The 24,089-nt window shown below is 35.8% G+C and overlaps 1 protein-coding gene across 2 annotated transcripts in view; it reads left to right on the top strand.

The window, feature by feature from the left end:
- The window catches only part of STIM2 (stromal interaction molecule 2), a 178,821-nt gene that overhangs the window by 82,757 nt on the left and 71,975 nt on the right, over nt 1–24,089 (top strand). For both annotated transcript variants that reach the window (XM_020992232.2, XM_020992223.2), the window contains exon 3: nt 13,300–13,414. In XM_020992232.2, the coding sequence (XP_020847891.1) occupies nt 13,300–13,414 (115 nt within the window). The remainder of the gene's footprint in view (nt 1–13,299; nt 13,415–24,089) is intronic.

Raw genomic sequence — 24,089 nt, 5'->3', positions numbered from 1 at the left:
AGATTATCCTTATTATCATCCTCTCTCCTTAATCGTCAACCTCTTTCTATTCACTGGCTCCTTACTTGCTTCCTACAAGCATGCCCAAGTCTCCTTCATCCTTAAAAAAATTCTTATTAGTTCCTATATCTTATCAAGTTATTATTCTTTTTGTCTCCTTTCTTTCTTAGCTACTTTTCCCCTCTCGTTTTCTTCTAAACTTTCTTCTGACTTCATTATTTAACTGAAACTGCTTTCTCCAAAGTTACTAGTGATCTCTTTCAAAATCTCATTCCTTGTTCTTTTTTACCTCTTTGCAGTCTTTGACACTATTGATCACCCTCTCCTTTAGGATACTTTGAGTTTTTGTGACTCTGCTTTCTTGGTTGATCCTTGGTTCTCCTCTTTGCTAGATCATCATCTGTTTCATGCTGTCTACTGTAGGTGTACACCGAAGCTCTGTCCTTGTCTCTGTTATCTTCTCTTTCTTTATTTTGTCATTTGGTCATCTCATTAGCTCTTATGGGTTGAATTATCATCTCCGTGACAATGAGTCCATAACTACATAACTGTGTGTCTCTGTATTTATCTCTCTGTCTCTCTTTCATGTTATTGTCTTTCTGTTGACCTTCAATATAGCATCATAAATTGCTTATTGGACATTTTGATATGGATGTTCCACAGGCATCTCAAATTTAACCTGTCCAAAACAGAACTCATTTTTTTTCCTTCAGATTCATCTTTCTTCCAAACTTCTCTATATATTAGAAAGTACCATTATCCTTTCAGTCACCCAGGTTCATGACTTTGGTGTCATCCTCAACTCATTATTCTTCTTCAGTTTACCTATGTAATAAGTTGCTGTGTCTTGTTGTTTTTATCTTCTCTAGCCTGCCAGTGGATCTGGGAACACTGGGAGGCTGCCTACCTGTGCTGTTGCCCAATGACATCTGTCTTCCCATGGCTGCCGTCCTTGTGTGGCAGTGTCTCTCTTTACAGCTTTTTCCTCTTTTGCTTCAAAGTTGTTGTTATTTATTATTATTTAGTTTATTAAGCTTGTTTGTTGCATTATAGCACTGAATAAGGCGATTAATTCGGGTAGTATTATAATTTTTACTATGTTGACATAGACCAACCACGAACAATGATCTTTCCAGTTATTTCTTGCCATCTAAGACTTTCCATTTGCCTTGCATTTGTACTCTCATATGTGTTTTCTCCTCCACTCAAAATGTAATCTCCTTGAGAAGAGGGACTGTGTCTCTTCTATGAAAACGTTATGTCTCCAGCACTCAGCTGGAGTTTCTATTCATTCATTTATTGATTTTTTTTTTTGGTCTCAATTTAAAAGATGAACTTTAACAATGATTGTTTTGATGTCTGTTTCCTCTGTTGTTCAATTAGCTTTCTATTTACTTAGATCCTATTTGGGGCAGGTGTGTCTAGTATTGACATTAATTAATGTAATAATTTATAATAAATAAGTTTTAATAAATTAATATTAATATTTCATACCTATTTCAATCTAATTTGTTTCCTTTATAATCTTAGATATTTTATTTTGCTTTTAAACACATTCTGAGGAAAGGTGTATCTGCTGTGCCAGGCAGCCTGAGTTTTATGATTCAGAGAAAAGGTTAAGGAACCCTTGCTTTAGAACCTTATATTTTATAGGTAAGGAAACTGAGGTACAGGGGGATTGTGACTTTCTTAAAGTCACACAAGTAGTAACAGTAAGAACTTGGATTTGAATTCATATCTTCTATGTCCAGAGACAGTATTCTTAAAATCATCTGGTCCAAGGTACTCAACAGATTGGGAGACCAAGTCTAGAGAGATTAAATGACTTGTCCAACTAAAGTCACATAGGTAGGAATTAACTAGGAAAGCCAGGATTCATATTGACATTCGCTGACTCTAAAGGCATTAAGCATTCTTTTCCCTGTTCTTAGCTACTTCCTATATATATATATTTGGAAATGGTACCTAATATTGTGGGAAAAAAAATGGTTGTCCTATGAATAAAATAAAAAAACAAATTTGTGGTGATTGTTTTTGAGTATTTTTAATGAAAAATATCAAAAGCTATTCATATAGTAATGCCTTTTTTGTTATCGGGGTTGAAGTCTTCCATATAAATGAATTTTCCACAAAATTAAAGATTATCTCCCTTAAAAGTCCCTTAAACCACTTAGGATATACTTATTTCTAAAATGTATTACAAATTTCCTGGACCTGCCCTAAAGGGAATATATTAAATATAATGATAACTTGTGTATCATCATTAAAATCATCAGTCACTGTACTTTGTCCCTTATAGAACTGCACATTCAAGAACTGTTGAGTAACATAGGTCTGTTTGCACATACTTTTCATGTCCTCAAGACTCTTTTACCTGTGAGATCTTATATACATTTTAATAGAATTCTAACTTATAATTTAATGATTTATATGCTTGTCTTATCTCTCATACTAAACTATTATTTCAGATTAGGATCTGCATTTTATTCTTTTTTGTTCCATTATAGGACCTAGCTCAGAGCCTTTTATATAGTAAATAGTAAATATTTGTTGAAGAAATGTAGGAAATCTCATACACACACACACACACACACACACACACACAGACACACACACACACCTGCGTGTGTATGTCTACATACACATATATACATACACGTGTGTGTATACACACCTGTGTGTACACATGTCTAAATGAGGGAGGACTTCAACCCAGGCTTTCCTGATTTCAAGACCAGCTCTGTATCTACTCTCTGTCCACATGTGCCATCCGTTTCCCTCAGTCTTTTTTGCACATAATTTCAACAGGCCTGTTTATCTGATTTCCTGTTTCCTCAACCAACACACACATGCATGCACAAACACATACACAGATGACTCTGAGCACATTATTAAACCTCTTGATGTTCTAGGACATAAGGCTATAAGTATGGAACTCATGCAGTTCTGCATTGTTGAGGAAGTTCTGTCCTGAAGCTCACTACCTTGATGAAATAATGAATTAAAAAAAAAATGAGAGAGGTTCCAAGGGCCTCTCCTTTTATTAAAAAAAAAATGTGAACTTTAGTGCATGGACTATCTTGGCTGCTCAAAGCAAAGATTTTTTGCTTTTTTGCTTACTTTAACAATCTTGGTAACTTTCCAGATAGGTAAGGTTTCCAGATAAGTGGCCTTCAGATAAATAAGGTATTACGGTATGTACTAAGATAACAGTGAGATGTATCTATCTTCTTAATCTTGTAGCTTCCTTAAGGAAACTAAGGTTGTGTCATATCCCAGTTGGCTGTATTAGACTCATTGTAAATTTACTGCCAATATAAAATTCTAGAATGAAACAAAAAGTATAGGAGATTATATTTAGAAATTCTTTAATATCCATTCTGCTGGAGGTCTGTGTTTTCCTGTTTGGGAGTTGTTTTTAAAAGCTATTACTTGGACATTTCAAACATATTAGCCACATTGAATTACAGAACTTAAAAGTTAATGTGTTGTCTCCCTAGGTAAATGTAAACTCTTTGAGGGTAAGATTGCTATTTTCTTTTTTGTCTTTTTATCCTTATCTTTGTAGAGGTGATATGTGTGCTGACAGAGAGAGATGTACTTAGAGTTGGGAAGACCTGGATTTAAGTACTGGTTCTGGCACACGCTGTTTGTGTGAATCTGGGTAAATCATTTGACTTCTCAGTACATGAGGCAATTCTCTAAGGCTGTAAGTCACCTACGAAGAGCCACTCTGCTTTGTTAGAAGAAATTTTTCATAGGAAGCTTGCTATACTGGTGAAGTCATAGGTCTGCTTAAAGAAAATAATCTTTAGTGCCCAGCATTGTACCTTACCCACAGAAAGTCCTTAATGGATTTATTGATTGAAACCACAAAATTGACATAATATTTGAAAAATCCTTCCATTTTCTAGCATTTTAATTGAAGAGAAATTTCTCTCCCTTTCAGTTTGTCCGTCAACTAAGATTAGTTAATTGCATTTTTTTGGTGTTAACAGTGCAATGTTTAAATAAAAGTCTTTTGTTCTCATTACATGAAAAAAAATCTGTCAAATAATTTAAATTCTTTTTGAGAGTTCTTTATTTTTTATAATCTTCAGAATTCCCAAGTTACTTAAATTAGAGAGTCTGTTGTTATGTGTGTGTATGTGACTCCCATGGACAGTAGAGGCACAGTATTGTCTTGTGAAGGTCATCTGTTTCAGACCCCAATTAGATCTACCTATTTCTCATTTTTTGTTTTTCTTTCTGCTTCTATTTTTTGGGACCAAAACCAAACAGAACAAGTTTGATATCTCTTTCACATTATTCATATTCAAATTCCCCCATCTCCCTGATCATCTTTCCTCCAACCCAATGTCTTTAAGAAATGGCATTAATGTCTTTTGTTTTTATATGACCTTCATTTAAAATAGTCTCTCCAACTAAACACTCCTAGCCTTTCAAACAATCTTTATCCTGCGTGATCTTAAAGTATCTTCATATCTTGGTTGTACTTACCTGGTAGCTTTCCAGTTTATCTATGTTATGCTTAAAATGTGGCTCCCAAAACTGAGCATAGTACTCTAAGCAGGACAAAATATGCTAAGATTATCACCTCCCTAGTTCTCAACACCATGCTTCTCTTATTGCAGTCTATGCATTATCTTACTTAAGCTAACATGGTGTTAACTGATAATGAACTTGCATTTCCCTAAAACTTCCAAATTTCTTTAACTGTTACCATGCCACATCTCCATTATTATGTACTTTTGAAATTTTTTTTAACTCAAGTATAGAATTTTTACTTCTATGTTAATTTTATATTATTAAATTCAGCCTATAGGTTCTTACCTCAGCGTCTTTTTATACCTTGACTTTGTAATCTAGCACTTTAGTTATCCCTTCCAGTTTTTGTCACCTGGAAATCTGATAAACATGTCATCCAGTAGTCTAGGCAAGATATGATTAAACCTTGGATTAAGTTAGTGGCTATGTGAGTGGAGAGAAGGAGTTGGATGTGAGAGATATTGTAGAAGGAGAATCAGCCAGACTTGTTGAATGTTTGGGTATGAATAGTAAAAGAGAATGAAGAGTCAAAGATGACTCTGAAATTGTGAGCTTAAATAGAAAGGTTAGAATGAGAAGAAGATTGGGGAGAAGAAAGGATAGGAGATAATGACTTCTGTTTTAAATCTGTTGAGTTTGAGATGCTTACAAGATATTTCAGTTGAAAATGCCTTAATGAGTAATCAGTGATGCAGTTGTCTTTCAAATCTCATCAAAGATACTTTAAAAGGCAAAGTATTGGGGAGGGAGAAAACTTCTACTTATCTGTCTAGCTAGATAACATCAAGAGCAGTCCCTGTAAAAGATAAAGAGCTATTGAGATACCTAGAAATTCACCAGAAACAAAATCCAATAAAGGAGCCATCAGTAAAACCGCTGCCTCAAATGTTTACGTAGCAGTGCACAAATGTTAGGCAACAAGCAAGAGGAATTAGACATCCTAACGTAGGGAGGCAAATTTCACAACAGTTATTACTAAAACTTGATGGGAAACTTGATGGGATGAATCTTTGACTGAATCATGATTCATGTCTGATGTATGTTATTCCAAAGGCGTAGGGACAACAGGGAGAAGTATGTGAGGTGGACTAGTGTTGTATATTAGTAAGGTATGTTCAGGAATATAGGAACTAAAAGGAGGCAGTGGAGGGAGAGCTTAGAGAAAGTTCAAGGGAGGGGGGAACAGAAGCAATTTCTTATCAGGGTATATACTGTAGACCACCTGGACAGAAAGAATAATCTGCAAGGCATGATAGAAAAGTGATGGAAACTTCAGTTATCCAGACATTTGCTGGAGCTCTCTGACAAAACTAGAGCAGCTAATAATGTCTTGACTTTTCTTTGGAAAGGTTGATCAAACAACAAGGGAGAAATTCTGTGCTGTATCTGATTCTCACAGAGAGAGCTGCTTTCTAGAATTAAAATATTACTTCCTTTTGCAGTTTATGAAAAAGGAGGGGAAAGCCAATTATTGTCTTAAATGCACCTTTGATTTTGAAAAAGCAGATTTCAGTGGGATCATGGATTTAGAGCTGGGAATGATCTTGGTGGTGAAGAAGAAGCAAAGGCAGGCTCTGAAGGACTAAAATTTTATAGGGGCATAACAAGCTTGGCAAGGATGGGAAACTTAAGAATGAAATTGGAAAAACACAAAGGAACTAATTCCGGGAGGAGGAAAAATTAGAATTGTCTGAAGAGCCTTATAGGATACAGAGGAATCTTATCAATTCACTTAGATTTAAAAATAAATTATTGACTATAGAAGTGAAGACAGGTAACAGAGGATGACAACAGAAGTGTAGTATGGTCCTGTAAGATAATCACATGCCAAATTATGTCTTCACAACATCTCCTACATATGTCCCCTTCTCTCTACTTTCCTGAACTGTCCTCTCTCCATTTCAATACATCTTCTACATAGCCACCAAAAGTGTTTTCCCTAAAATACAAGTATAGCCGTGTCATCACCCTATTTCATAAACTTCTATGTCTTCCTGTTACTTTGAAAGTCAAATAGAAACTATATGTTGTGTATTTAAAGCCCTTCCAATTATGGCCCCTTCCTACCTTTCATCCTTCTGACCTATCCACTTTCCCCATGCACTAACCCTATGTGCAGCCATACTAACCTACTTGCTCTTCCTTACAAAGGAACGTTCATCTCCCAGGTGCTCTGTTTCTTATAGCCTTTGTGCTGTCTGTCCCTTTTTCCTAGAATGTTTTCCCTTCTCTCCTTTACCCCTTGGAATCCTTAGTTTTCATCAAGACTCAGCCCAAGGACCTGTATGCATAAACTTTTTCTGGGGATACTCCCAACTCTTGGTGCTTGATGTATCAGTTTACATTGTGTAAAGGAGGCAGTTCTGACTTCTAATGATGTGTAATGGTAAACCACAAGATGTTAAGGAGATAATAAGTTTTCCTACAGCCCTGCCACAATATTTTATTACCATCCAGATTCTTCGAAATTTGTCTAAATTTAGGGGATGTTCAGACTCCCATTCCTCTTAGACTCTTAAGTACATTGAGAAGTTGCTTAAGTTAGCACGTTGTCCCAATTTCATTCAGAGTATGTTTTAAATGTTGAGAAATTGATTTACATAGAATATTTCAGGAACATTAAAAAAACCTCACAAAATAAAACCTGCAATGCTCAAGTAGATCCCATTTCTGACAGCTACAGAGCATACTTAGTTCTTTAGGAAATTTGCCAGGGTACTTAGATAAGATAGCAGGGCTGAAACTGTTGATCATCCTCACTGACCCATTCTCCATTATCAATGGGATGAAGAGATCTTGACAAACTAAAATGATGGGCTGAATTTAAAGAGAAATTTCAATAGGATAAACCAAAATACCTATTCTTTGATTCCAAAGTACAGGAGAAAGGAGATGTTCTTAGAAAGCAATGTTTTTATACTAGTCTGGAAAGTTTAGAGGATACAGACTCAGTATCATGAGTCATTATGTGACATTGTAGCCACAAATGTTCATGTAATCTGAGGCCATATTAAGAAAGCATAGCTTTCCTAATTAAATGTTTAGAGCCCCACTATATTCTACTTAGACAACATGTGGAGTATTGATAAACTGCATTGTGTAAATAGGAAATGCAGTCAAGATTGTGTGGAGACTGGAGAATATGTTGTATAATAAATAATTTAAGAAGCTGGAGATATTTAGTCTCAAGAAAGGTACAGGAGAACAGCATAGTACATTTGAGCATTCGAGGGGCTATCTTGTGGAAGAGAATTTTGAGTTACTTAGCTTAGAGGGTGCTTGGGTATAGAGGGTGCTTTGAACGGAGAAGGGAAAATAGGGGGTTTTGAACCGTGATTTCATTGTTAGGAAGCTCACAGTGAAGAAACTCCCTCTATTAATGCATCTGGTAAGTGTTAAGATTAAAGGGTCATTAACCATTCTAGAAAGCAGTTTGGAACTGTGCCCAAAGGGCTATAAAATGGTGCATACCCTTTGACTTTGCAATAAAGCTACTAGGTCTACACCCCAAGGAGAACAAAGAAAAAGGAAAAAGACCCACATGTATAAAAATATTTATAGCAGCTCTTTTTGTGGTGGCAAAGAATTGGAGACTGAGGGGAAATGCTCATCAGTTGGGGAGTGGCTGAACAAGTTATGGTATATGAATGTGATGGAATACTATTGTGTTATAATAAATGATGAAGGGGATGGTTTCAGAAAAAGTGAAGTGAGCACAACTGGGTCTATATCCCAAAGAGATCAAAGAAAAAGGAAAGGGACCTATTTGTATAAAAAATATTTATAGCAGCTCTTCTTGTGGTGACAAAGAGTTGGAAATTGAGGGGATGCCAATCAGTTGGGGAATGGCTGAACAAATTGTGGTATATGATTGTGATGGAATACTGTTGTACTGTAAGAAATGATGAGCAGGATGGTTTTGGAAAAATCTGGGAAGACTTATTTGAACTGATGAATTGAAGTGAGCTGGAGACCAGGAGAGCAGTCTATATAGTAACAGCAATATTGTAAATATAATCAACTGTGGAGGACTTTGATCAGTCCAGTGATCCAGCATAAGTCCAAAGGACTTGTAATGTAACATGCTACCCATCTCCAGATACAAAACTGATAGACTCAGAATATATAAACCAGGGGTAGAGAACCAGTGACCTTGAGGCCACCTGTGACCTTCTAGATCCTCAAGTGTAGCCCTTTGACTGAAACCAAACTTCACAGAACAAAATCCCTTAATAAAAGGATTTGTTCTGTAAAACTTAAACTCAGTCAAAAGGCTACACCCAAGGAATTGTGCACCAGCTTTTGTGCTTTGTGCTTTAGGGAAAACACTTTTGGTGGCTGTATAGAGAGTGTATTGAATGGGGAGAAGACAGTCCGGGAGAATGGAGAGAGGGGGACATATGCAGGAGATATTGTGAAGACACAATTTGGCATGTGATTGTCTTGCAGGACCATACCACACTTTTGTAGTCATCCTCTGTCACCTGTCCTTACTTCTATAGTCAATAATTTATTTTTAAATCTAAGTCAATTGATAAGTTTCTTGTATATCCATATAGGGCTCTTCAGATAATTCCAGTTTTTCCTCCTCCTAGAATTAGTTCCTTTGTGTCTTTCCAATTTCTATACTATAGACTGAAGCATTTTTAATTATTCCTGCCCCCCTTCCCCCCAAATGTGGCTGATATATAAATATGTTTTGCATGCTTCAGATGTATAATAGATATCACATTTCTTTCCTTTTCAATAGGTGAGGGAAGGGCTGGGGAGAATGCAAAATTGAAACTTAAAAAAAAGATCTAAGGGTTATTGAAGAGTGAAAAGAGATCTCAAAACCCATATGGAATTGTTCGACTTGTAGGCCTACAGAGTTTCCTGATGACTGAGGGATTAAATAAATTGTTGTTTTTCAGTTGTATGTGACTCTTTGTGATCCCATTTGGGTTTTCTTGGCAAAGATATTAGAGTGGTTTGCCATTTCCTTCTAGCTCATTTTACAAATAAACTGAGGTAAACAGGATTAAGTGACTTGCTCAAAGTCACACAGCTAGTAAGTGTTTGAGGCTGGATTTGAACTCAGGTCTTCCTGATTCTAGGCCTGATACTCTATCCACTACACCACATAGCTCCCTGGTTAAAGTGCCCGGAATCATATAGCCACTATATGTCATTGGTGATACTTGAAGGTTTTTTATCAACTATGTTACACAGTTCCCCTCTAGAGGGCCTAAGTGGCATTTGAAGAGAGACAGAGTTGGCTGATTGTGAGAAAAGGCTTCCTAATAATTAGAATTGTCTACAAGAATGAAGTACTGCCCAAGAAGGTAGTATGCTCTCTGTTACTCAAAGCTGTCAAGCAGAGACTGGATGACTAGTTGTTGGTAGTATTTTGAGGTGTTTTTTTTTCCTCTCATGGTGACTTGCTCTGTTTCTAAAATTCTGTATTTATGTAATATAGGAATGAGACTTTTTGTCAAGCGCTCCGTACATTTTCAGGATTTCTTAGTTCCCTTCAACAGAATTTGGAAGTTAAGCTGCAATTAACTCATTGATTTCTTTGCATAATCTCAAAAACACTACAGTTGTAAATATCAGATTATGATGTTTCTTTTGCTCGCACAATGTAATCAACTAAGATATAATAACTTAGATTTTGTCCTAGAAAAGATATTAAACGTGACATAGTTCAGTACTCTGATTTTATGAATGAGGAAATTGAGGCTGAGAGAGATTAAATAACTTATGTTTGGTTACCAAGGTGGCCAGCTGCAGAGTCAGGATTCAAATCTATGTTCTTTGATTGCAAATCCAGCAAATCCATTTCAAGTTTGGTTTGTTTAAGTAGCACAGGGTTTCTCTTTCTTTTAATTTTAATTGAATCAATTTATTTTTATTATCTAATGTACTTAATAATGTATAGTGCTAGTCTCATTGTATTCTGCCATCAGATCTTAGTTGGAGAATTGATAAGCTGGAATGTATAGAAAGGGAGAGAATTTCCTATTTTGTACCACTTGTCAGTCAACAAATGTTTATTATTAATAACAACAAGAACAACAAGAAGCATTTATATAGTTTCCATGGTGTGCCAGGCACTGTACTAAGGGTTTTTACAAATATCTTATTTAATCCTCACAACAATTCTGGGTGCTAGGTGCTATTATTATCCATGTTTTATTAATTCCTTTTTGTCCTGCTGTGATGATCTCTTTCCTCCACCCCTGCTATTTTTCACACAGTAAAGAAACTTTAGATTTGGATTTTAGGTAACCAGTACAGCTTGCAGTTAATGCTCTTGCAGCTAAACATCTTATCTTATTTCTTAATAGATTCTTTATCTCCTTGACTTGGTAACAGTGTTTTGGACTCGTATCCAGCTGTTTGTGACCTGTTTGTTCACTCTTGACAGGCTATAATGGTGGGACATGTCTAAAGAGAAATTTTAAAGGATAAATTTTAAATCTTACATTTGGGCTCAAAATAGCAGCCCAGAATTCTAAATTCACTGTGTTTTAGACCAAATGCTGTTTTTGCTCTGAACTTCTTCCTCTTACCACTCAGTTATAAATCCCCTTTAATATGGTTTTTGACTTGAATACTCAATTGAAATTGGCTTCTTTGAGGTTACCAATGGTATCTTAATTGCAAAATTGCAAGAGTTTTTCTCAGTTCTTACTCAACTTGTACTTTCTTTACCATTTGACATTGATGACTACCTTCTGTTCCCGGATACTCTTTCCTCTCTGGGTTGTCATGACACTGCACTTACCTGGTTCTCTTGCCTCTTGTTGCTTTTCAGTCTTCTTGGCTGAATTATTGTCCACATTGTGCTTTCTAAGAAGATTTTCCCACAAACTTCTGTCTTGGGCGTTCCTATTCTATATGTACTCTTTTACTTGAGAATCTCATTAGCTCTTATGGGTTTAATTATGATCTTTGTATAGATGACTCTCAAATCGATATATCTTGTTCTATATTTTACTCCTGAGTGACAGCCTGTTCATTACCAGTTGCTTGTTGAACTTTTCCAAATGAAGGTCCTCTAGGTATTTTAGATTCAGTTTCATTTTTCATGTCTAAAATGGAATTTGGTATTCTTCCTAAACCTACCCCTCTACAAACGTCTTTCTTTCTGTGTAGGGCATTGCCAGCTTTCCAGTCATCCAGATTCATAACCTTGGGATCATCTTTGATCACCCTCCATAGCCAGTGAGTCAGGTGCCAATCTTGTCAGTTCTTCTTTGACCGCATAACTTACATCTGTTTGTTTCTCTCTATTCATGCAGTCACCACCTTAACTCAGAATCTTATTACTTCTTACCTGAACTATTGATTTCCTCATTTCTAGTTTCTCTTCCTCTCCAGTCTATCCTCTACACAGATGCCAAAAGATGGGCTGTCTTACTCCTGTGCTCAAGGACCTTTCATGGCTCACTGTTGTCTCTAGGTTGAAAGACAAACCTGTCAGCCTGGCATTGAACACTCTTACCCAGTCTGGCTTTAGTCTGCCTTTCCAAGCTCATTTCACATTGCTCCATTTCATTCCCTCTGTGCTCTAGTCAGACTAGCTTTCTATTTTATGACCAGCTTCTCTGCCTTTGCATAAGCTGCCCCAACTCTCCCCATATCTAGAACACACTATTTCCCCACCTCTGTCTCTTAGAATTCTTATGTTCTTTACATTATAGACATATATACATACACACACACATTGTAGGAAACCTCTCTAGATCTCTTAGTTATTATTACATTCTCCTCCTTGTCAAGCTAGCATGTTTATACTTGTATGTTTACATGTTATTTCCCTTTAGTAGAATGTAAACTCCTTGTCAGCTGAGGTTATTTTTCAGGTTGTTTTTGTAGCCTTGGTGTATAGCATAGCGCCTTGCATGAGAAGGATGCATCATAGATGCTTTGTTGGATTGGATCTGGTGGATCAAATGATATCTAGTCAACTTAGCACTTCTTTTGAACCTCATTAGACATTACTTCTCTTCCTGTACTATGCATTCCAAATTCTGTGCTTCACATGTGACGTGCCATCTTCATATGTGTTATCTTGTATACTTGCACATTATGACTGTGTCACTTAGTGTCTGTGAAACTGGGCAAATCACAATACTTCGTATGACTTCTGTTTCTTTAGCTGCAAAATGAGAGGGAGTGGGCAAGGTGGACTAGATTGTTTCTTAGGTCCCTTCCAGCTCTAAATATGTGAACCTGTGTAGTATGAGTATGTGTACAGAAGTATATTTGAGAATATGTAACTAGGAATTATTTGAATAATATTTTATCAGAAACTTAGATTTATAGCATGAAAATATTTCGCTAGTTTTTAAAAACAAGAATTAGTGATTTAACTTAAAAAGAAGTATGAAAAACTAAATGTTGTTTTTTAATTTCACTGCATGCTGCTAGTACTCAGGGTGCCATTTAAACAGTTAGACTTCCTATTTCTTGATTTGACCAGGGATTGCGTCGGCCAGTAATTATCTGCTTCTACCTCTGTCATCAACTTTATATTCTTCATCATGTTCAGACCAAACTTACCTTTTACTGGTGTCTAGACAGTGTCAGTTGTAGAGGCAGTCTCAGAAGTTATCTAATCGTATCCATGCATAATACAATGTAAGACTTTTTTTCTGTAGCAGTTCAGTTGAGTGTTTATTCTACTCCCCAATTCATTAAGAGTAACATTTGATTTTCCTTCTAAGATGACTGGTATTTAACCTAGACTTTTCTTTTCTATAGTTTATCAGAGAAGATATGAAATATAAGGATGCTACTAATAAACATAGCCATCTGCATAGAGAAGATAAACATATTACTGTTGAAGATTTATGGAAAAGATGGAAAACATCAGAAGGTAAGAAAAACTGAAAATTCTAAGATTTAAACTTTTCGTTTTTTCCCAATTTAATTTTTGTTAACTTGTATCTTTTCCCAAAACAAGTAAGAGAATTCATTTCATCAGTAATGTTCTATAAATGACTGTCTGGTGATAAGTTTTCAGCATTTTAAGGATTAATTTACTTATGGACCTATTTAGTTTATCAGTCACTAAGATAAATATATATTCAAGTAAAACACTTTTGAATAACTTTTGATTAGGAGAGGCAAGTATTAAAATGCTTAGGGAATGCTAGAATCTAATTATTGCGAGTAGTTTTGACCTTTTTCAACCAAGTTGACTGATTTAAATTGTCTCCTTTTCCTAACCCTACCCAGACTCTGGTGAACGTTTTAATAGGTGTTGGAATCATCAGTACATGGGGCGGGGAGAAGCCATGAATTGTAATTCATTTGAATCATTGACCTCTATTGTTATTAAATTTCGTATAGTTCTTAAAACTTGTATTTACCTAACAACTGTACTGAATGATGCCCACTCTCACATGGATGTTGATAAGTCATTCATCCCCAGCTCTACTGGATGTATCCCAGATCCTCACTCTGCTCTGACTCTTGGACCCACTGTTCTCTTGGTCTGGGACCATTTGTCCTGCCATTGCTTCCCAAGGTCCTCAGGGCTTTGCCATCTGACCAACTACTTTCCCTACCAGAACTCAAGTACCACTTGATCATTCCATTTTGGCATGAACTCTATCTTTCTTTATGTATATACTCCCCCCATTAGAACATGAGGTTTTTGAGAGCAGGGATTGTCTGCCTTTTTTCTTGGTATCCCTTGCACTTAGTACATTTCTTGGCCCACAGTAAGGACTTAATAAGTATGTTCCCATTCCATTCCATGATACTTTTTTTTTTCAAGTCTCTAGTCTTAAAGTTGGAAAGCAGTTGTAGGATAACATATTATTTGTTACATATAGTAAATAAAGAAAAATGTGAAAACTGGAAGGAAAGAAATAGTAAAGGATTTGGGAATACAGATAGTGAAGCTAAAGAAATAATATTAAATATGTAAAGCATATAAGAGAAATTAAAATATAGAGAACATTTTTCTAATAATTTTCTGGATATAGACACTGAACTTATAGATTTTTTGATTTTCCAGGTGGTCTTTTATCCCTTTTTCCAATATAAGCACCTGGTAGTGTATGGTTATATATAAAACAAGAGAAATGGAAATAAAAATATTGTTTATTAAAGGGGGATGAATGGTTAATTGACTCAAATGAAGGTAAAGTGAATATTTACTGAATAATTATTTTAAGCCTTCATATTTTGAAAAAGGAACAAAAAATCTATGAGTAGTAGATTAATGATACATGAAACTAAAATGAAAGTAGGAAAGACCTGATAAAAGATGATTTTTAAAATATCCTAGTCATCTTGAAATCTGTTTTCAGTGATTTACACACTTTCAAGAAAATCGGGCTGCTATTGCAGAATACTTAAAGACTTTATTATTATTTTGATAATTTATATAGTAAATTTATTGTTCCTTATTAATATTTGTAAGTCTAACTTGTGTGAAAGAAGTCCTTTAAATGCTTTTATTTGAATAAGGAATAACCTTTTTCTTTATATATAAGCTTATCACCCGTGAACAATTACTGTGTAAAAATTAATATGACTTTAATTTTTTTGAGAATGCCTTCTCAACTAGGTAATAGTTAGCATGACTTTGCAAAGTACTTATCAAACTATTTTCTGTTTCTGATAAGATAATAGAATGAGAAACCAAGGAAGAATGTTAAATGTTTACAAATAATCCATTTATTTTTAAGTCTAATGTCTAACATTTCAAATTTGTATCTTTTCATGACCCCAGTATAAGTGACAAAGCATTCAGAGTGAACTCAGTGTCAGGGTTTTAACACAATGGTGATCACAGAGGCTGTGTGCTTAATTTTATAGGAGCATTTCTTAGTTCATCATTGACATTAGTATGTAGAAAATCAAATAACAATTTAAAAGCAGTGAGAGCATTCTTGAGAGTCACTGAAAGTCAAAGGAAGCTCTGTTATTGTACATGTACAAACATATACATGTAATGTAAATACTGAATGTTTGTCCTGATGTAGTAGCACAAAGACACTAATACCTATTATTAGGTACACACAGACAACATATGTACTTCACTGTTTATATGCATATGTAGGTTTGTGCTGTATTGTGTTGTAGGCATATTATAGTAGCATGTACTCTAAAAAGTGAGTACAAAGACTTATAAAGAGAAAGAAAGCAGTCTGGCACCACTTACTGTAAGAGGCCCTATGTAATTCTGAAGGCATTGTCATGGTAGAATAATTGATGTTTATATTATGACCTGAATCTATCAAAATAGGTTTAGTGTTTTCTGTTACAAGAGATTGGGGTGTATATGATATGTCTTAGAGCAATTTCTATCAAAAATTATTTAAATGAAAGTTTTGGTGCTTAAAGTAGTAACTGCAATTTTCTAAAAAGTTCAGTTATGGGGCACATCATTTGCTAAGGATATTTAGTCAACTCAGTGGTAACTGTTTTCAGCTGAACTTGTATCTTAGATAATAATGATGATGATAATAATATTAATAATAATAGCTAAGTTTATATAGTTCTTTAAAGTCTGCTGAAATGCTTTACATGTATCTTATTCCTCACAACAATCCTGAGAGGCAGGTGCTATTATTATTTCCTTTTTATAGATGAGGAAACAGAGGCAAACAGATATAAACAGGCTCATGCAGCTACTAAGTGTCTGAAAGTGAATTTGAACTGAGATTTTGCCAACTCCAGGCCCAGTGCTCTATCCATTACACTTTCTGGCTGTCTCCTACATCAAAAATTCAACAAGAAAATGGGAAAATGTGAAACTAATTAGATCATTACATATCTTTATGGAAATCTCAATCTTAAGAAGGAGTTTTTAACTTGGGGTCTATAGACCCTGAAGTGGTTCATTGTTAATATTTCAGGGGAACCTTTTAACTGGCAAGGGGAAAAGTTACATCTTTATTTTCCTTAATCTTATGTATTTTAAAATGTTATTATGAGAAGGGGTCCATAAACTCCACCAGATTGCCTGAGGGGCTCATGACCCTAAGAACATTAAGAACCTCTGATCTTAGAGATTGTTTATTGTTGGATAATTGTCAACTGGGGAGAAGTGAAAGGTATGCTTGTATTGGTTCATAATTTAACATTTGTATTATACTGAATGTTATTTCCATCACCACAAGAAAGTTTACTTGTTTGGTTTGCAGATGACAACAGTTCAGTGAAAGTGAGCTATATTGGAATGTCATATTAGAATTCAAAATGATTTTGATAAATGTGAGAAGTAAATTAAAAATAACAGTGTACCCATGAAAAATGGCAGTGGAAAGAATTATGTACGAGAATGGCTGAGAAGATTTTAGGTTTCACAGTGAAAAACACACTAATTCATTAATACTGTGCTTTGTTAGTAAGAATATTGAGTAGTAGAATGAATATGCAACACAGTATTCATAAGAGCTAGTAATCTTCCCTACAGTATTCTAGTTTGATGCTTTTTTTTTTTAAAAAACATTGTACACATTTCTGGGCTTCAGAACTAAAGAGGGCTATACCAGTCTTGGAGAAAGTGTAGAAAAGTGCTATTAAATTATCACTTTTTTAGGGGGAGATATAAAGGATTTGAGTTACTCATGTGGGGAGAAGAAAAGGATATGGTTAAATTTAAAACTAGTTTTCAAGCAAATAAAAGTGTCTTATCTAGAGAGCTAATCCTGAGATCAAGTCTTCTCTGTTGCCTTTGAAGATAACAAGAGCAGATGAGTTCACATTTTATCAGAGGAAATTTAGGTTAAATACAATGATGATTCCTCACATTTAAATATTGCTTTATGATTGACAGTGTACTTTCATATCTGTTAACTTATTGGGTCCACACAACAAACTTGTGAGAAATTTAGGGCAGATGAAGTTAACATTTTGTTATTCGTTAAAGGATTGTTTGAGTGGTATGACCAAGACTAGAATCCAAGTGTTCTGACTATTACTATTGTATTATGCTTCCTCTTGGGTATAAAGAATAAGTTCCTGATAATTTGTTGTTAAATTTTTAACCTTTAGGAAGATTATGGCAACTACTATTCTCTAAAATAGATTTTTGTTTGTGATAAAATGTGGTCCTAAATGAAAGCGGAATCTTATATGAAAATAGCTTCCCTCTCTTTTGATAAATATTATATTAAATACAGGTGAATGGCTAGTTAGTTCATTTGCTTAGAAAATGATACTGCTAAAGCTAGGGCCGTAGAGTTGATCACTATTCAGAGATATCTAACTCTCTGTGCTTCTATAATCGCATTCCAACACTTATCAGTTGTGTTGAAAGAGTATGTTCTTAGTTATAAAAGCAAGGAAATGTTGAGTACTACTAGGAAAAAAACCTGAAAATTCCAACCATATGAATGTAGAGTCAGTAGAACCACAAATAAGTACATATTGAATTGTGTGTGTAATTGCTGCTAGGCATTGTGGGAAATGAAAGATGCAGCTGCTTGTACTTTCATCATAGAGAAAAGTGAACTTGTCATATATATGCATATATATTTCCTTGTCACTTGACACATCCCTGGTCCTTCTATTTTTAACAATAATCCTAAAGAAGTGAAGCATATAATTATCTTTGTAAAAGGATTATAGTGAATTATCCTTCCTATACCTAGCAGAGCATATTCAGACATGAGGCTACATAGACTTCTGATCTCCAAGCAGAATTAGAGAGTTAGAAGACAGACTGTGAAAGCCAGGCCTTTGCAACTTGACTCCAGGTTACTGGTTATTCCTTCATGGCCAAATCACACTGCTTTGCATCCTGTGTTCTTATACTTGGTCTGACCTCTCTGTCACCACACTTGTTCAGTCAGTTGCTAAATCTTGTTGTTTCTACCTCAGCAACCTCTCTCACATTGGATTCCTTCCCTCACAGAGCCTTCACCTTTGTTCAGGCCCTCATTACCTCTTGTCTGGTCTCTTGCAGTAGTATCCTATTCATCTCCCTGCCTTAAGTCTTCCCTTCTCCATTGCATCTTCCACACAGCCATCAAAACAATTTTTTAAAAATTGAATATATGTCACTTCTCTACTCCATAAACTCCAGGAGTGCTCTGTTGCCTTTAGGATCAAATATAAATTCTTCTCTTTGGTTTTTGTAGTCCTTCACACTCTAGTTCCTCCTTATCTAACATTATCATTCACTATTCTCCTTTTGGTAATCTGTGGTCCAGCCAAAATAAGCCTCTCCCGTCTCTTTATACACAACTTATTTCCATTCTTCATGCCTGGAATGCACTTCTTCCTTAACTTCTTGGAACCTTGTGTTTCTTTCAAAATTCTACTCAAACTCCATTTTCTATAAAAAACTATTCCTAATCCTTCCAAATACTGATTCCCTCTCTATCAAAAGCAATAAAAAACCCTTTTGAATTTATCTTTGGTATTTCATGTATACTCATTTATCTACCTGTTATCTACCTTAACAGAATTAAGATGCTTTTAGGGTAGGAACTATTTAATTTTTGTCTGTATAGGCAGCACCTGGCACAGTGTTCCAATTTACCCTGTCTACTGGCTGCTTCCCCACTGCTTATAAACATCCTTCCCTACCTTCAAAAAATCCTTACTTGATCCATCCATCCCTGCTTGCTATCATGCTATATCTTTCTTCCCTTTTATGGTTAGGTTTCTTGAGAATTTGATCTTTGATGTCCCTCGAGGCTCTGTCCTGAACTGTCTTCTCTTTTCCTTCTATTTTATTTTGCTTGGTGATCTCATCAACTCCCATGGATTTAATTATCATCTCTGTGTTGATGATTCTCAAATTCATTTATCCAGCCCTTACCTTTCTCCTGATCTTCAGACTTGCAACTTCACTTGCTTTTTGGACATCTCGATCTGAATGTCTCAAATTGAACTAAACCCTCCCGTCTTCCAAACTTCCAGATTACTGTTGAGGGTCTCACTGTTCTCCCAATCATCCAGCCTCTCGACTAGGTGTCATCTTAGACTGTTTACTCTCTGTCAGCCCCAATCAGTTGTCAAATTCTTTTATTTCTGCCTTTGTAACATCTTTTGCATGTGCCTCATTCTCTCCTCTGACACTACTACCACCCTAGGCTGTCATTATCTCAGAGATGGACTGTAGCCTTCTGGTTGATCTCCCTTCCTCAAGTTTCTCCAATCAAGTGATCTTCCAGAAACTGCATGTTACCCTCCATGTCAGTAAACTTCAGTGGCTTCCTGTCACCTTTAAAATCAAATATAAAATCCTTTGTCATTCAGAGACCTTTACAACCTGGCCCCTTCTACCTTTCCCGTTTTCTTACAATTTATTTCTCCTTACATACTCTGTGATTTAGTGACACTGACCTTCTTGCTTTTTATTACACAGAGCACTCCATTTCCTAACCCAGAATATGAATATATTCACTAGCTCTTCCCTATGCCTGAGAAACTCATCTTTCTCATCTATGTCTTCTTGCTTTCTTGGCTTCCTTCTGATCTTAGCTAAAGTCCCATCTTCTTCAAGAAACCTTTCCCAGTCTTCTTAAATCTTAGTGGCTTCCCTCTGAGAGTTTCACTAATTAAAAAAATTAATTTTTCCCTGGCAATATTAGTATCCAGAAGGATGTATCCTAAAACCACAGTGTAGATGACAGCGTGCAGACAAAATGTTGTGAAGTTTTGGGCAGGAGTAATATCCTACCATCTTTTTTATTTTTATAGTAGTAGGCCATATTTCAAATTTCATATTTAGATAGGATATTAGAGGTTATCTAGGTTAGTCTTATACATTATGCACAAATTGGTTCTGTAGGTTCTCTGAGAAATTTATCTTCCAGCTATTATTGCTTTACAATTTTGACTGAAAGAGATCTCTGTTTTGTGGGGCAGTCATTTTTATTCTTAGTCCCCTAATTCCCTAGAAGTTCCCCAATATTGGTACAAGATTCTGCTGCTTTATTTTGGAGTTCCCCTCTAGAAATAGGTAGAATGTCTCTTCCCCATGAGATCATCTCAATATTTGAAGGTAGTTAGCATGTCCTATCCAATTCTTAATCTTTACTAGACTAAACATACCCAGTTCTTTTTGTTTTTCTTCATATGGTACAGGTTCCAGACATGTGAAGTCTCCTTTTTTTAGGCCTACTTTGGTGTATATTCTCACCTATCAGTTTTTCTCTGATGCCTATAACCGAAAACTGTGGTCAAGGATGGTCTGATCAATAGAGTAGATACAATGTGGCCAATGTCAAATTCGTTCTAGTTATAAATTTCATTAAAGTGAGGATTATCACTTTGGGGGTAGCCATTTTGACTTTATCAGTTAAAACTGTTAAAGTTTTTTCCATAGAAATAGTTAATCTAGATCTCTCTCATCCTGTTATTATGTTGTCAGCTACTTAAAAAAAAAGATCTAATTAAGTATTTTACATCTGTCTTTATAAAATTTAATCTATAAAGTCTGGTATAGTGGATAGAGGGGCTGGCTGCCCCTGGATTCAGGAACACTTGAATGCAAATCTTGACTAACACATATTGTAGGACCAGAGATGAGTCACCTAACCTCTCACTGCCATAGGAATCTCTCTAAAATGATTAGGCATAGACACATTGCCAGTCTACATCAAAGGTAGGGAGTTTCTGTTACTGGATGTTGGGTATGATGATAAATTTGCAAAACCCAACAAACAAAAATTAATCTTGTTTTGTTATAGGTTGTTGAGACTATTTTAGATTCCAGTATTAGCTGTATATTTCTGCCTTGTCTTATCTGCATATTTGGTAAGCATGCCACCTAGCCTTACCCAAGACTGATAAAAATGTGGGATAAATCTCTAGGCTAGATAGAGCTATGTAGAAATGCTGTTAGAGTACCTTTCCCAAGGTGATAAATATTCTTTGTTTACTAATTCAGGTCCTGCTAATTGTTCTGTCATTCATGCCAGATTTCTACATTTTTCCCACAAGGTTAGATAGATAGGTAGATGACAGGTGGATAAATAAAACACTTATAAGCACTTAATATGTGCCACACACTATACTAAGCTCTAGGCATACTGTTGTGATCATGGTATCATTTGGAGATGGCCACAAAGTAAAGAGAAGTAAGGTGGAGGACTACCTTGATCCAGGCAAGATAAAGGAAGAGCTCACATATCAGTGTGTGGGATAGTTCCAAAGATGGTGTACATTCTTCCAGTGGGGAAAAGGTAAAAGTGTGATGGATATTATGAGTGATTTTGCAGGTGCTTTGTTAAAACAGAGACTATGTCTATAGCATTTCCTGATTTATTGTATAGTAGCCTAGTTTTTTTTTTTAAAGGAAGTGATATTATTCTGTTAGACTTGCTAGTAAACATTCCCCCCTTTTCATCAAGTTTACTAATCTGGTTTCCAAAATCTCCGGTTTTCTCTTTTGAAAATTAGAACATCTACCCATTTCAAGTCTTCTGGTTTTTTTCCATTCTTCTTCTTAAAGATCACTCAATTCAGTGCTTAGATCTGTCAGTCCTTTCATTACTTTTGGTCAAGTAATTTAATTTCTGAGCTTGAATTTTTTCATCTGATGAGGTTAGGTTGCACCGTCAACCCCACAGAGTAGTTGTGAGTGTCAAATAAGATTATAGATATAAAAACACTTTGCAAACCTTTGAATGCCACCCACTTCTCAGGTATTAATATTACTACCCTGAATTGTTATTCATCTGGTCCAGGAGACTTGGATTCATTTAGAGGATCTAGGTACTTTTTTACTGGCTCTTCACCTATTTCTGGCATAAATCCCTCTTCACGAATTTTCTTCATTTTCCTGTTGGAAGATTTTTTTCCTTGTTGGTGAAGATGAAAGCATACCAATTAATTAGGGATTGAATATCTCTGCTTTCACCTTGTTTTTCTTAGTAGTACATGATTGTCTTCCAAATACTAAGTCTCTCCAGTCCTTAATTTTTCTTTTTACTCTGAAGGTAGCATGATAAAACACTTTTCTTTTCTGTTGTAAAAGAGTAAGATGTAAAACAAGCCAAGAAGTTATCTGCTGCTCTATCTCTAGCATATTTCAGGTAGATGATATTCCTTATCTGTATGATTAAATCCCTTCACAGTCTGACATCAATCTGCCTTGCTAGATTTACTATATATTTCTTTCCATCCCACATTCTGCTGTCCAATCTGTCCTGTTGACTGTTGTACATACGTGACTTTCCATAGCTGTGATTTTGCACAGGCTGTCCTACTGACTAGAATATGTTCCTTTCTCTTAGAATCCTTAGCTTCCTTTAAATCTGACCACCTCCAGCTTACTAAGCTTTTAGAAAGGGGTATTTTACTGAGGTAGTATAGTTAGAACAGTCAGCCTTTCCTATCCCTGCTATTTGCTAGTGCCATCTCTCAAATTATTTTTGTAGGGCATACTCTGGATCTACTCTTTCAACCTTTACTGCTAGTGAGGAGTGGAGTCCCCAGATCATGGTTTCTAGGGTCTCTTAGGGCAGGGTTGGGGAACCTGCAGCCTTGAGGCCGCACGGGCCCTCTAGGTCCTCAAGTGTGATTCTTTGACTGAATTCAAACTTCTTAGAACAAATCCCGTCAATAAAGGATTTGTTCTGTAAAACTTGGGCACAGGTCTTCCCCCACCTCCCCGTGTCAAGGGTATTCCTGACTATGTGTATGTGGGTGTCTTACTAATCATATAAATTTCAGAAGCCCCTACTAATGGCTTTCCTCTCATGATAAGTGAGTAATATCACTAAGCCAGATTTAAATGGTTTTTTAGAAAAGGATATTTTACTGAGGTGGTATTATAAAAACAGTTTGTACAAAATATCTTCCTTTCCTCCTCCCAAGATCTGTGACGTACTCTCCAGTACATGCAGTTTCCAGGGGAGAGTAGTCTTAAGCTTAGAGAGCATATTTTTAAGAAAGGGATAATAGTTCCCAGAAGTCTTTAAGGTGTTTTTTTCTTATATATGGTGTAGTCTTCTCCTGAGCTCTTTGTAGAGCTATGAATCTGTGTAGAGTTTATCTTTGGCTCTTAAAGCTATCAGTACTGTCAGCTGTTCTAGGGATACTACTAGGCAGATGGGAGCATGTGAAACCAGCTGGACTTACAGAATTAGAGTGGTCTTTGGTCAAGCAGAAGGGAAAGTCTGATATCTTCTTGCTTGCTTGAATCTCTTAGGTTCTGAACTGTCTCTCTGGTTTTATACACCTCTCCACTGGCTTTTGCCATATCCCTTACCCGTAAGGTGGCTAAGACAGGTGCTTTGGAGTACTTAGAGCTTGGTCAGACATCGAAGACTCAAAGGTCATCCATCCTGACTTTTGTCTTACCACTGGACTTTGATGACTGAAAGAGGGTGAAACTGCCTCACTTAAATCCAATTCATGCACAAGTCAGAACGCCCTGTGATGTCACTGGTCCTCTTTGAAAACAAAGGACGAACAGCACAACAGAAGTTGTGCAGTAGCACTGCAGTTTATCTAATAGCTTTCAAGGATTTTTCACACTTAACCTATAAGTATTTGATGGATGATTGATTGACTGAGATGTATTTTCATATCAGAAATATATCAGCACTAAGCACTAGAGAGGTATTCCT

Source organism: Phascolarctos cinereus, unplaced genomic scaffold, assembly GCF_003287225.1.
Source record: "Phascolarctos cinereus isolate Bilbo 61053 unplaced genomic scaffold, phaCin_HiC Scaffold_9;HRSCAF=440, whole genome shotgun sequence".
Taxonomy (NCBI): domain Eukaryota; kingdom Metazoa; phylum Chordata; class Mammalia; order Diprotodontia; family Phascolarctidae; genus Phascolarctos; species Phascolarctos cinereus.
Note: the sequence above shows the minus strand (reverse complement) of the source record. Positions and strands in the feature narration are given on the sequence as shown.